Below are 12,789 nucleotides of genomic sequence, written 5' to 3' on the forward strand. Positions count from 1 at the left end.
GGCGCGGCGCGGGGACAGGCGGCGGCAGGGAGCCGGGGCACGGGCGGCGGGCTCACCCCGCGCCGCGCAGCATGGTCCGGGAAACCAGGCACCTCTGGGTGGGCAACCTGCCGGAGAACGTGCGCGAGGAGAAGATCATCGAGCACTTCAAGCGGTGAGTGGGGAGCTGCGAGGGGGGCCCGTCCTGCCCGACCCGCGGTGTGGCGGAAAAACGAGGGGAAAAACGTGGGAAAGGGGGGGTGGAGTGCGCGGGGACGGCGGTTCCCGTGGAGAGGAGGAGGAAAACAGCACTGTAAATAACCCGCGCCATGGCTGGATCGGCGCTGCGGCCGGAGCGGGGAAATACAAAAATGGCTAAAAATGGACCCGAAACGACGGAGCAGCAGCGAGTGGGGCTCGGCGGTCGGCACGGAGCGGATCCCATGCCGAGGATGTCGGGAGGCGCGGAGCCTGGCCGACTTGTTTTCCATTCCTTCTTTATTTATTTATTTATTTTTATTAATTTTTTTAAAATTGTTCAGCACTCGGACTTTTTTTTCTATTTATTTTCGCCTTTTTCACTGCGTTTTCCTCCCACCTGGAGCCGTGGAGGATGCTGCGTGTCCGTGGAGGTGCAGCGAGCTGTGGGAACCTAAGCGCCTGCAGCTGTGAAAACGTGACTCTGGGGAAAAAAAAATAAAAATAATCACACAAACCCACGGAGAAAACACGGGATCCTGCACGCGGGAAGCGCTCTGGACTCCTTATATCGTGCTTGGTTGTTTTTTCCTATTTTTTTTTATTTTTTTTCTATTGGTTGTTGTTGTTGCTGCATAGGTTAATCCCGCTCATAAGGAAGTAGTAGCTGTTTGCATGGTTGGGTTTTTTTCCTCCTCCCTCCGTCTTTCCCTGCGAGGAGGAGGAGGAAGAGGCTTCTCCCCCGCCGCCTCAGCTGCACCTTTTTCCTGTGGAAATGCTCTCAAGTTGATGCACCCCCACGCTGGAAACTGGTTTTTAGGAAGAAAAAGAGGTAAAGAGCCTTGCACAGCTCATGGCCTCTCCAGGTACTTTGCTTTAATCCCACCAGCAGCAGAAAAAAAAATGGATTTTGAAGCTTCCTTTAATCTTCCTGTGCTGGAAAAATGACGGAGTGCCCTTAATAATGAGTCACCATGGGAAAAATAGATGCGGTGACACCGAGGGGAGAAAAGGAAGGTCCCAGTGCTTCTTCCCTGGTTTCTGGTTGTATGTTGTGGAAGGACTGGGGGTCCTCCATCCTCCTGGCCTCAGCTGCTGCAGCAGCCAAACCCTCATCTCTGCATTGTCATCGCTCTGAAATTGCCGTGTTTTAATCAAGCTTCACCTTTTTCCACCTTTATTATCCCTCTGTGCCCAGAATTCGCCGCTTGGTCAACGCGCGGGATGGTGGATGTGTATCTAGGATGGTTTGTCGTGTCACACAAGTCCAGCTTCAGCGAGCCAGTGCTGTACAAAGCCAGGTTTTGCGGAGAAAAGGCTCGCTCTAGGGTTATTTACTTAATTCCAGCCAGAACTAGCTGAGGGAATAGGCGCTCCGCAGTGGAAATATGACATTCCTCGCTTTTATTTTGTCCAGTCCTCCTCCTTTTCTGAGGTGTATTAAAGGAGGGAAAAAGTTGCTATGGTACTGTTGCTTGGAGATGGATGGGAAAAATGGCAGGCGCTGAATTAATTACCTTTTTTTTGCTTGTTTTTACCTCGGCAAATTGTGATCGGTGGTCTGGGAAGGAGCTCAGTAGCCAGGCATTTCTCCCTGTTTTTCCCGAGTGATTTTTGCCCGGGATTTGCGTGTTTGGATGAGGTCGATGTCACGGCAGTCAGGAGTTAAAACGCGCTTTAACCCTTTGGCTGCCGGTCCTGAAGCAGACGGAGGGAATGACACGCCGCCTCCCAGTGCTCTTGGGGTGTAGCCATGGGATATTTGTGATGGGAAAAGGGCTGAGGGGTGAGCCTGGAGCCGGGGCTCGGTGTCTAGGTGCTCTAGGTGGACAATGGAGCAAGGCTTCCTTTGTATGGCCGTGCTCGCCTGGGGGAAGGGACACGCTGCACAAGGCTCACGGCCCGGTGGGTTTATCCCGAGGGAAGGAAAGCGGCTGCCCTGCCGTGGAGGTGGGGAGGGGAAAGGCTCCCTCCTTGGAAAGGGCGCTGCAGTTGGGAGAGAAAGTCTTTTGGGATGGAGCGGGGCTTGGCAGAGCCCAGTTCCCACCCATCCCCCAGCCTGGGAATAGGGCGAAAGGCGTGCGAGGATCGGGAACCACGGGAGCCGGGCAAGGTTTGGGGGAAAACCGGCTGAAACCTCAGCTGGGCTGAGGCCGGGGATCGCCTCACCCTCCCCGAGCCTCTGTGCCCCTCAGCACAGTGTTTGTTTTTCCACCGTGCTTGGGAAACACTGGCCTGCCCGGATGGAAACCCATTTGCAGTGCTGTCCCTGCTGCAGAAACAACCATCTCGTTCCCAAAGAGGCAAAATCTCCTAAAACTTAAAGCTCCATAGGAGTACGGAGGCTTTGCTGTCTCTCCTTCCCCCTTCACTGAACCATCGGCTGTGGGAACCTTGCCTGGATTTGCAGCCTCCCAAGGAATTCTGTAAAGGGGTGAATTGAGAATTTCGAAGAAATATATGTTTTTATTCTTTTTTCCCAAATGCTTCCGATTGGTTTGTTTAGTTTAGTGAGGTGAATGGAAATAAAACTCCCTGCTGTGAATTCTTCTCTCAAATTAGAGAAGACTGAAGCTGGTCTCTAGAAGCACTGGCTTATATGAGCAGTGCTGTTTTTTTCCTTAAAAGCCCTTTTAAAAATCTGTTTCATTGATAGGAAAGGAGAGATTTTCCATGCATTTAAATGCATTGAAATTGTCTTTCAGTTTCTTACCCCAAATACTCCCTTTTCAAAAATTAATGCTCTGTATTTCCTTTCAACTGAGCTATTAGGGCACCCTGAAAGAGAAGAGCAACCAGTGCCAGGATTGGAAATCCACTGTTCAGGTGGAATAAGTAGTGAATCCAAGTTATGACCTGGGAGATGTGAGCTCAGGGAAGTGGTGGAAGCAGTGGTTTGGGTTCACCTAATTAATGCTGGGAAAAAAACATGTTCACCATCACTGGAACAGATGCTCAGCAGCTTGCTAAATTTGCTTACTAAATATAGTAACAGTTGTCCCCAACACAAGTGCTGCCCTTCCATATTTTTTTCCCTCCCTGTGTTTTCTTCCAGTTATCTGGAAGAACATGGCTTTGTCCTGTTCCTGGTGTTTCAAAGGGCAAAGAGGAGTAAAAGCCTCTTAATGACAGACCATGTGACTGTGGTGTGCAATATCCTGTGCTGGGGGAGAATTAAGGCATTCACAGTGGCAACCAAGTCCAGGAGAAACCCTGGATTTCAGGAAACAAATGCGCTCCTTGAAAATGAATGGAATATATTGCAGATCAAGGCAATCTTGGAGGAGATAAATAACTTTTAAAGGTTTTTTTGGGGTGGGAAATGGGCTTTGTGTGGCTTTGCTGTGTTCCAGTGCCTGTCTCTCAGGAGATGCTTCAGATACTTCCTGGAGAAGTGGCTGGCATTCTAAACATAACTGCAGAAAACCTGCCGTGACAGCGAGTGTCTGTTTGTTTTCAGTAATTCCTAGAGAATATTCAGTCAGTTTGTGAGTAAATGTTTTGTCTTGCTGGGTTTTAGTGTAAATTAGGCCTGGGAGGGTGGAATCTGTGCCTTCTGCTCCGTGTCACCGCTGTGGACTGAGGTGGGGTAGGGGAATTTCGGTAGCTCTAGTGCAGGCTGTGGCTGGGTGAGGATGATGATGGTGATGATGGTGATGGCTGGTGGTGAGGATGATGATGGTGATGGCTGGTGGTGAGGATGATGATGGTGATGGCTGGTGGTGAGGATGATGATGGCCACTGCTGGTGTGGAACACTTGGAGGAAAAACTTCTGTCAGACACTGGCAGGTCTTGCAGTGCCTTCCCATGGGAACTGGCTCGAGTCAGAAGGAATGGTGCTCCCAGTTTTCTAGTAAAGCTCTTAAATGTGTTCCCTGGCGTTCTTTGGTGATCACTGATCAATAAGTCCTTGGGTATCACTTGAGATGCAAACACATGGATGGTTATTCTAACTCGGCCCAACCTATACTGATCTCTATCCAGGTGTGTTTTTATTGTAGGAAAATGCAGAAGTAAGGCCACAGAAGGAATTATTCCTGTTTTGTCTCTTGATTTGTGTCACTTTAGGTATTTTCACAGATGAGATACTGCCTTTTTCAGCTCAGAGCTGTGAAGGAGGGGAGGGTACAGTTTGTGCCTGTGTTTTACTGGAGTGATGTCTAGAATAATGGGTAGCATCAGAACTTGTTTGTGCTGGTTTTACAAACACTTCCAGTAATGTCATCCAGAGACCACTGGTTGGGGGATTAAAATAATTACCCAGAATCAGAAGGGGAGTGCACAGGGCAAGTTCTTGCAGTGGGTTCCAGTGAAAGCCAGCCTCACGAGGAGTGTAGGTTGGTCACCCAGGTGGCTCGCTGGGGTGGTGGTGGTGCTTTTCCATCAGATCTTTAATAATCCTGATCCACAAGTGCCCTCAAGCAGCACAGACACCACATCCATGGCATCCTGGCTTGTTACCCAGCAGTGTCTGCCCACAGCTGCCTCCGAGGGGGCTCAGAGCAGGCTGGGATCTGTGGCTGCTCCACATTCTGCTCTTGAGGTGGCAGCTGCTCGACGCCACACTGGCTGAGGACATGGCTGGGTAATTATTTCAAAGAAACTTAATGAAAAGCCATGAAGAGTGTAGATTTGGACTAAGCTTCTATTAAGTGGTTTTATATGCTGAGCTGTGGTGGAAAGATAAGTTGATGTCACTTGGTCACAAAATTCTGTCATGTGCTGAGCCTGGCTGGCATTGTTTCTTCTCTGAAGCTTCTTCAAAGGTCCAAGCTGTGTTTAGTTGTGATTATTTGTGATTTGATGTGAGCAGCTTCTGTTGTTGAGCTGCTCAGAAGCAATGTTGGCTTTTGGTATTTCTTGCCCTTACTCTAAATTCCTTTGGTACAACAGTAAAATAATCCCTGCAGAGTACAAGAGAACAGATTCATATGTTGAGAATTTACTAGTCCAGTGAGGCATACAAAGGTATTAAATCCATTCATCAGGTCAGAATAGGAGATGAATAAAGGCTTAAATTCACTTTGTTATGGCCTTGTTGACTGTTCTTTTATTCTTCCTTGCTTTTCATAGGCCAGAAAGTCATGCCAAATTCCCTGGCAAATGACTTTATTGACATCTTAAGGTGTGTCCAAAATTAAGTCCTTGTCTTCACTGAGGGCAAAGATGCTGGCTTTCCATAAGAAAGGAAGTAAATATCTAAATGAGTAGAAGGCAGATGTTGGATGAGGTCAGGGTGGACCTGGGGCTCCTCAAGAGCTTTGTTTTTGTGAGCTGATGTGTCACAACTGCAGCTTGTCTTGCTGTTGTGGTGGTTTCGTGCTGCTCTCGGCTTGTGAGGAGGAGAAGGAGATGCCCTTTTGTATGTGAAGAGGCACCTGAGAAATAACAAACATCAAAACTGTGTCCTGAGGATGTCTGCAAAGGGAACTGAGTGGAGCTGAGGGTCACCCTCCAGCTGCTTTGATGCTGCTGAAGGTTTCAGGAGAGCTGCTGTGGGTGTGAGTTGTGGAGCTGCTGCTGGCTTGGATGTGCCCTGGGTTTGTAGCTACCAAAAACAAAAACCAGTGAGATATTTCACTTGTGTTTTTCATTAAGTTCGTTGAACTTGCTAAGGTCTGAGGACACCCTGAAACCAAAAACTGCAAGGACAAACATTCCTAAAGAATGAATTGAGGAATAAACTAGAGAAATGATTGCTCTCCATAATAAGATTCTGAATTTAGCTGCATCTTTGGCATGTTGATTTTGGAATGTTGTGGGAGGAACTGGAGCTTGAGGATGGAAATTCACAGTGTACAACCAGCCTCGGTGCTTTCCTTTGCTCAAGTTTTTGTGGTGTTCTGAAGGCTCCTTGGACAGTTAATGAAAATCAGATAGAAGTTGCTTTTTTCATCAGCCAGGCTACAAGTCAGCAGTGTTTCCCACGTGGTGATTGTACATTCACACACACTAACGTGGAGGTTTCACCTTTCTGCCTTAATGGCAGCTCAGATCTCCTGAAAGCCATGTCCATCACTGTTCTGCAGCAGCACATTCAGAGGTGATGAAGGCTCCTGGACCCTGAGTAAAACACAGCAGCTGCTTTGGTTTGTGCGTTTCCATAGTTATTGTTTAACCTGCTGACTCTCTGTAATCGTCTTGATGTTGTAGACAATAATGTTGGTTGTGGGTATGGTGAAATACACCATATTTTGGCAGCAGTTGAGCTCAGGAAGCATCTCTTCCTCTACATCCTTTCAGACTTTACAGCCCCTGGCTTGGCTGCAGTTAATTTCTTGCCTGGCTTGTGTCAGTCTGATTTTTCAGCTTAAAGGTGAAGCTGGTCACTGAAACAACATAAAACGAGGAAGCAGCTTTCCCAGCAGTTGTGTTGGTGTATTTGGTTGTGTGGTATATCCTTGAACCCTTTGAAGCAAGAGGAGCCCTCTTGCTCTGGTAGTACGTGTTCTCCTCCAGCTCCAGCTCTGCTCGAGGCTTTGGTGTCCTTTAAGTCGGCTCATAAAACCGAGGTGTGAAATCTCACCTGTTGTTGCCATGAAACTCAAGTTTCCAGCTCAGCTTTGCAAAACCTTGGCTTTGAGTTGCCCTAAAAGGAAAGCCATTAAAGTCTGAGTGGTTCAGGAGCTCTGGAAAGTCCCAGGCTCTCTCCTGTGGAGAAAGCGCCTGGAGCGCAGGGAGTCACTGCAGACAAAACACACCCGAGTGTGTGCCAGGCTCTTGCCAGGCTCTTGTCAGTGGGGAATATTATTTTCCTTGGGCTGACACCTGGCTCACGCTGAGGACTGTGCTGCCAGTTGCTTTAGTCACAGGGACAAGCACTTTCTCCAGGGCCATGGAAGCGGTGAGTCAGGAATTTGCACATCTGTGTTTGGTGACTGGCTGGTGTGGCAGAGCAGGAGTGGCTGCACTGCCTGGGAACTGCCTGCTCTGCCTCCCTGCTGTCAGGATCCTCACCAAGGCATTGCTGAGCTTCTGTGGTTGGGGATTTGACTGAGAGCTCTTGGCTGATTTCTGTCAGAAATGAATTTCAGGTTGTTGAACCCATGGGCTGAACTGAAGCTGGTCACTTGTTCAAAGCCAGTTGAAGCGTGAGGGGGAAGAGCAGTTCCATCACTTGAGGTGGTCTCAGAGACTGCTGATAGATGAACATTTTTTTTCTTCTGAAGTACCATTTTCTGGAAAGCATACAAAACCTTGGAGAAGACCTTGTAAATGTCTGTTGCTGGAGAAGTGTGTACCAGTGGGACCAAAACTTGAAGATGATCCACATCTCAGGAGCTCTGCAGCGTGGCAGGGAGACCATACTGTTGTGACTCTGCATTTTCCTCCATCTGCTGCTGAATACGTGCAAAGCAGAGCTTGGAGAAGCAAAAGTGAGATGGGGAATTACCCTTTCATGTAAGAATGAAAAAAAACTTGATTAACCAAGAGATTCCCCTCCAGTTGCGATGCAGCGTGTTCTTAACATCAAATCCAAACAAATCCTAAAATCAGTTGCACAAAAGAACAGGCTTGAGCAATTCCCGTGCAGAAAGCATTGAACATAGCCTATCACCACTGGTGTTTTTGAAACAAATCTGCAGATTATGCTTTAAGCTGGAAGAAAAAAAAAATGCCCTGGAGATGGAATTGGGTGGCTGTGTGTGTAGGAATGTGACGGTGTGCATCTGTGGAGGTTGGGGATGAAGAATCACAGCTTGCCGTGCTTGAGACAACACAGCTGAACATGCAGAGTTCGTACATATTTCTGTAACCTTTCCTTGCTTCTACAAATAGTGATATTTATTCTGCTTGGAGAGCAGATTGAGGTATTCCTGCCATGTGTATATATATCTTCCCTAATCAATATTGAACCCATTTGCCAGTTTCAGCTAAACCTGAGGGCGAAGGGGATATTCAGTCTCAGAGACACGATGTTCCTTTGAGTTTTGTGAAAACAAGCGGTTTTAATAGAAGAGAGAGACCTGATTAGCGGCCCCATGGAGAGAAAAGCTGCAGTGAGAGCACAGCCCTTATTAGACATTAAAGAATCCACATGGGAAAGAGGTGTTCCTGACCGTGGGAAAAGCTGCAGTGGGAACTGGCAGTTATTGGACGCCGGAGAATTCGACCTCGAGACACGCATCCGTAAGAAATGAGTCTTCATTAGTTCTGCTCACAAAGCCACTTGGATTTTTTTTTAAATAATATATATACCCAGAAGTTATGGGTGCTTCCATGCTTTTCCTAGATTGTTCCAAAGCGAAATCTAGGAGAAGTGCCTTAGTAGGCGACTTTGTCTGTCCTGGCTGGCTGAGGTGGCTGTGCTCCGGTTTCCCTGGCAGCTGGAAGTGCCTGATGTTGTGTTGAGCCTCTCGCTGCAGCAGTGGAGCTCAGCCTGGGCTGATGCAATGCTGGCTTCTCCTGGCGCTGCTGGCAGTGGAACTGCTGACTGGGTGGGGAGGATATTAAATGTCACCCAGTGAGATGTTGCACGGAGTGCTGAGAGGCGTTTTTATTCATCCAGCTTCGTGTAATCCCCATGTCCAAAGCATGGGTTTGGCTTCCCTGTGCTTCTCTTTTCCCTGGTTTGAGAGGTTGCCAGGACTCCTCCAGGGGGCTGTTCTGTGTCCTGGGGGTCTTACAGTGGAACTGGTCAGTATTTTAAGGAAAGGGTGCAATGCACCTGTATTCACATGTGACCTGATGCGTGTTGGCTGCAACAGCTGATCTGTGGCAGAAGTGGTTGTCATGGGGGTTGCAGAAAAATTTCTTGGTGTCTTGACTCTTGGATGAAATCGTTGCTACCAAAAGTGACAGCTGTGAAAACGCAGGTTTACATATTTGGTTTCTTCCCTCTATGGTACATAATAATTCCATTTGTATATTAATACTTCAGCAGTATCCAAAAGGTCACTTTGCAATAAAGACATAAATAAAATGTCTTCATTAGGAATCACTCTTACTTGGGGTCTTAAAATGGAGCATTTGGCTGAGCTGTAAAGCAAGAGGCAGGCACTTGTTCCAGCATGGAGTTATCTCCAGACTATCTGATCTGTTGAGCATGTTGCTCCTAAATACCAGAGGTATCAGGAGTATCACTGAATGTGCCTATGCTAGCTTTTTAGTTCCTACTTTGTCATCTCTTAGGGAGGGATTATGAGTGCAGACAAAGCCGTAGCTGTTTTCTGTGCGTGGCAGGAACACGTGCTGTATCTCATTAACAAAACCCCTGCTTGTAGTCGGGAGTTGGGAGATTTCCCATCCAGTGCTGCTGGGGGCCAGAGGGAGCTGCCAAGTCCAGTGGGGTCCAGGTTTGAGTGTTTTAGGTGTTGGGGCAGGAGGGTGGAAATAGGAGTGTTGTGCTCAGGATTCACCCCAGGATTGTCTGGCTGAGTTCTGTAACCTGCTTGATTGTTTCTGCTCCTAAATTTTGACGTTTCCCTGAAGATCTTTATTACTAGAAGAAGAGCTGCAGACAATGCCCTGAAGAATGTTGTTTTTCTCCCCCCAAAGGTCACAGAGCCAATAAAGATCACTCTAAACAGGTTTTAAAGCATCTCAGATTGTAATCTAGAAAATAATGGGAGCTTGGTAATTAGGGCATGTTTCTGAATCATTGTTGTCACAAGGGCTGTTCTTGGTGTGGCTTGAAAACCAGAGCTCCTTGTGATATGTGGAGCTTTTATTTTGCTTGGCACAGGGAAGGTGAGGGATTTAAAAGATGCACATCTCCTGGATTTGTCACTCATGGATGAGCTTTCCTACTTTGATCGTCCAGAGTGCTGTCCCAGCCACTCACTGTGTCTTATCTTTATAGACAGAGCAATTTATCTGCACCAGTGCCCCCAGCACAGGTGAGAGACGGGAGGAGCTGGAAACCTTTGCCCAGCAGGAGATGATGGTATGTGTTGCCATTATGGAATCATGGCACAACTGGAGTCATGCAGTGAATGACTTCTTCAGAAGGAATTGGCAAGGAAGGAGAGGTGGTGGAGTAGCCCTGTGTGTTAGGAAGTGTTTGGATTGTCTAGAGCTTAATGATGATGGTGACAGGGTTCATTGTTTATGAGAAAGAAAGGTGGGAAGGCTAACGAGGAAAATATCCTGGTGGGAGTCTGTTCTAGACCTCCCAACCAGGAGAGCAGTTTCATCTGAAGAGACACATGAAATATCCTCTAAGCAGCTGAGAGAAATCTCATGATAACTTTTGTTCCTGTGGGGGACTTAACCATCCCAGGTGTGTGCTGGAAATACAGCAGAGGGGAAGCAGGGAGGTTTGTGGAGTGTGGGAAGGACACGGTTGGTGAGGGAGCCAGCCAGGACTTGCTATCAAGTTGTCCACAGTCAATAGTGCTCCTGGTCTGCCCTGAGTGCAGCTCCTGTCAGGCAGTCCTACAAAGTGAAATGGTTGTGGCTCAACAGGTGACAGTTCCCCACGTTTGTCAGACCTGATTTTAAGTGTAGTTTTCCAGGATAGTGGAATTTTGCTTGTTTCTATCAAGACTTATCTCAATGAATTGGAATTATTATTCCCAGCCCCGTGCATGCTCTTCTCAATGGTCTGTCCTTAATTTTGCTGTCTGCTGCACATTGCTAACTGTATTAATGAAACAGTCAGTGCAGTTTTGAGTGGTTTTTGTTTGGATGCCTTGATTTTTCTGTGTCTCTCAATCCTCAAATCTTTCCTGCCAGGCATGTGATGATACTGTCAGATTTTGAGTAATGCTCTGCATTACTTGAGGCACAGTTTAATTCCAAAGGCTTGTGCTGCTCAGGTCTGAAGGTAGTGAAATACCATCTTATATCATTCTACGTATGAAATTCCCTTTTTAAAAAAAATGACAAGTGTGTATATAAATTTTGTGGCATTAAAGCACGTGGCTATAATGAATATGAAGCTTGGAACATGGTGGGATATAATTTCCTTAGGATAAATGTGTTTGAACTGCTGCATATTTCATTTATTGTATCACTGCCCTTGTTGTGATTAGTTGTAGTGCCATAATCTTTTCAAACACCCGTTCTCTTTGTGTTCCTGGCTCAGGAGCTCTCTCAGTGGTGACCATTAAACACATTTTGTGGTGGGAGCAGGTGGGAGGTGCTCACTGTGCAGTTCCTGCTGGGAGCTGGTGGTACTGGAGGCTGGTGCTTAGCTCCAGACGGGATTTCTGCAGGATAGCTGTGTCCCTGGGGCTCAGTGTCCTGCTGCTGGAAAGATCCCAGTGTGGTTGGTGCTGCTCTTCAGGGTCTTATTTTGGCTTATCATGGCTGGGAAGTGACTGCACGTGCTGTTGTGGTGGGCCCAGTTTCTCAGGCTGTGAAATGAGTGTCCACGGTAGCAGAAGGCCCTAGAACTGAGGGCTCCACAGATATCCATCAGCCTGGCTGAAATCCCCCGTGGAGGGTGGTGGCATCCTGCTTTCTGAAGGTTTAGTATCTGCACATCCTGGATTTCCCTGTACCTGGAGCAGACCTGCTTTGTGCAGGGGGAATGCAGGGCTGGAGTACCCCTAGCGTGGGGTGTTTGGATTGATTTGGTGTCAGGAATAAGGAGAAGAGGCACAAACATCTGGTGAAGTATTATTTCAGGACACATTATTTTGTTATGAAATAACAACAAAGACAGAGGAATGTGATTGGCCAAGGAAAGCTTCAAGCTGTGCGAGCATTTTACTGAATAATGCAGGCTGGGGCTTGCTGGGGTTATATAATCACAGAGGAGGAAGGAGTTTGAGTGTGGCACGGCAAAATCAGCCGAGCTTTTCAGATGGTTAAAGATACCTGACTGCAGTCAAAGGGAACCTGAGTGAATACAAAATACTCGGGTGTCCTGCTGTATTGGAGCAGCTTGTCAAATCGTGCTTCTAATGGGCAGAAACAGAAAAAGCTTCTGCATTATTCTGGGTCCTGCAGTGTCTGTTACATTTAGTAGTACGTGGAATGGAGCACGGTGCCAACTTCTAAATAAAAATGCTGTGAAATTCCTTAGGCCAGGATATAGCTGACCTGCAGAACTCTGCAGTGGTGAAGATGGGTGGGGATGAAAGGTCTTCACAAGCTTGTGGGGAGCACAGCAAGAGAAATAGGAAGATGCTGTGATTTAAAGTGGGATTTAGTATATATTAAGAACAAATCTCCCTCACTTCAACCCACCTTTTCTTATCATGTACAGATCGTCCTATCAAGATCCTAATCAGTTGATAGAATATTGCAACTAAACAGTAAGGTTTGCTTACTACACAGTTGCTGGCTGGTGTAACGTGTGCTTTGTTTAGATTGGTTTTGCACAGCAGGAAGAGTGTTGGGAGTGAGCAGCCGAGCTGCAGTGGTTTGTTAGAGCTGGGGGGAGATGGAGGTGCTGGTCCTGGGGCAGGGAGGGCTGCAGGCTGTGGGATGCTTTTGGCTGTGCCAGGCTGACATGTGTCTCCAGGGGAGGAGGAACCAGCCCGGCCCTGCACTGCCTGTGCTGTGTCCTGCTTTGGGAGCGGGGGAAGCAGCCGTGCCAAGAGCCCAGAGACATTTCAGCTGCTTCAGTATAGAGGTGCTTTGATCCACAGTGAATAAACCGATAATGCTTAAATTATGAATTCCTTTTCTTTGTCTGAAAAGCTGGATTAGCGTGGCTT

The 12,789-nt window shown here is 47.5% G+C and overlaps 1 protein-coding gene across 5 annotated transcripts in view; it reads left to right on the plus strand.

The window, feature by feature from the left end:
* The first annotated feature begins 6 nt into the window (after positions 1 to 6).
* SPEN (spen family transcriptional repressor) overlaps positions 7 to 12,789 on the plus strand; it is a 62,406-nt gene continuing 49,623 nt past the window's right edge. For 4 of the 5 annotated variants that reach the window (XM_015648036.1, XM_015648037.1, XM_015648038.1 and 1 more), the window contains exon 1: positions 7 to 154. In XM_015648036.1, coding sequence (XP_015503522.1) covers positions 72 to 154 — 83 coding nt within the window. In that variant the 5' untranslated portion in view covers positions 7 to 71. Of the gene's footprint in view, positions 155 to 228; positions 1,010 to 12,789 lie in introns of those variants that run through there. The other variant, XM_033519349.1, reaches the window with a different exon arrangement.

The sequence above is a fragment of the Parus major genome, chromosome 21 (genome assembly GCF_001522545.3).
Source record: "Parus major isolate Abel chromosome 21, Parus_major1.1, whole genome shotgun sequence".
Lineage (NCBI taxonomy): Eukaryota > Metazoa > Chordata > Aves > Passeriformes > Paridae > Parus > Parus major.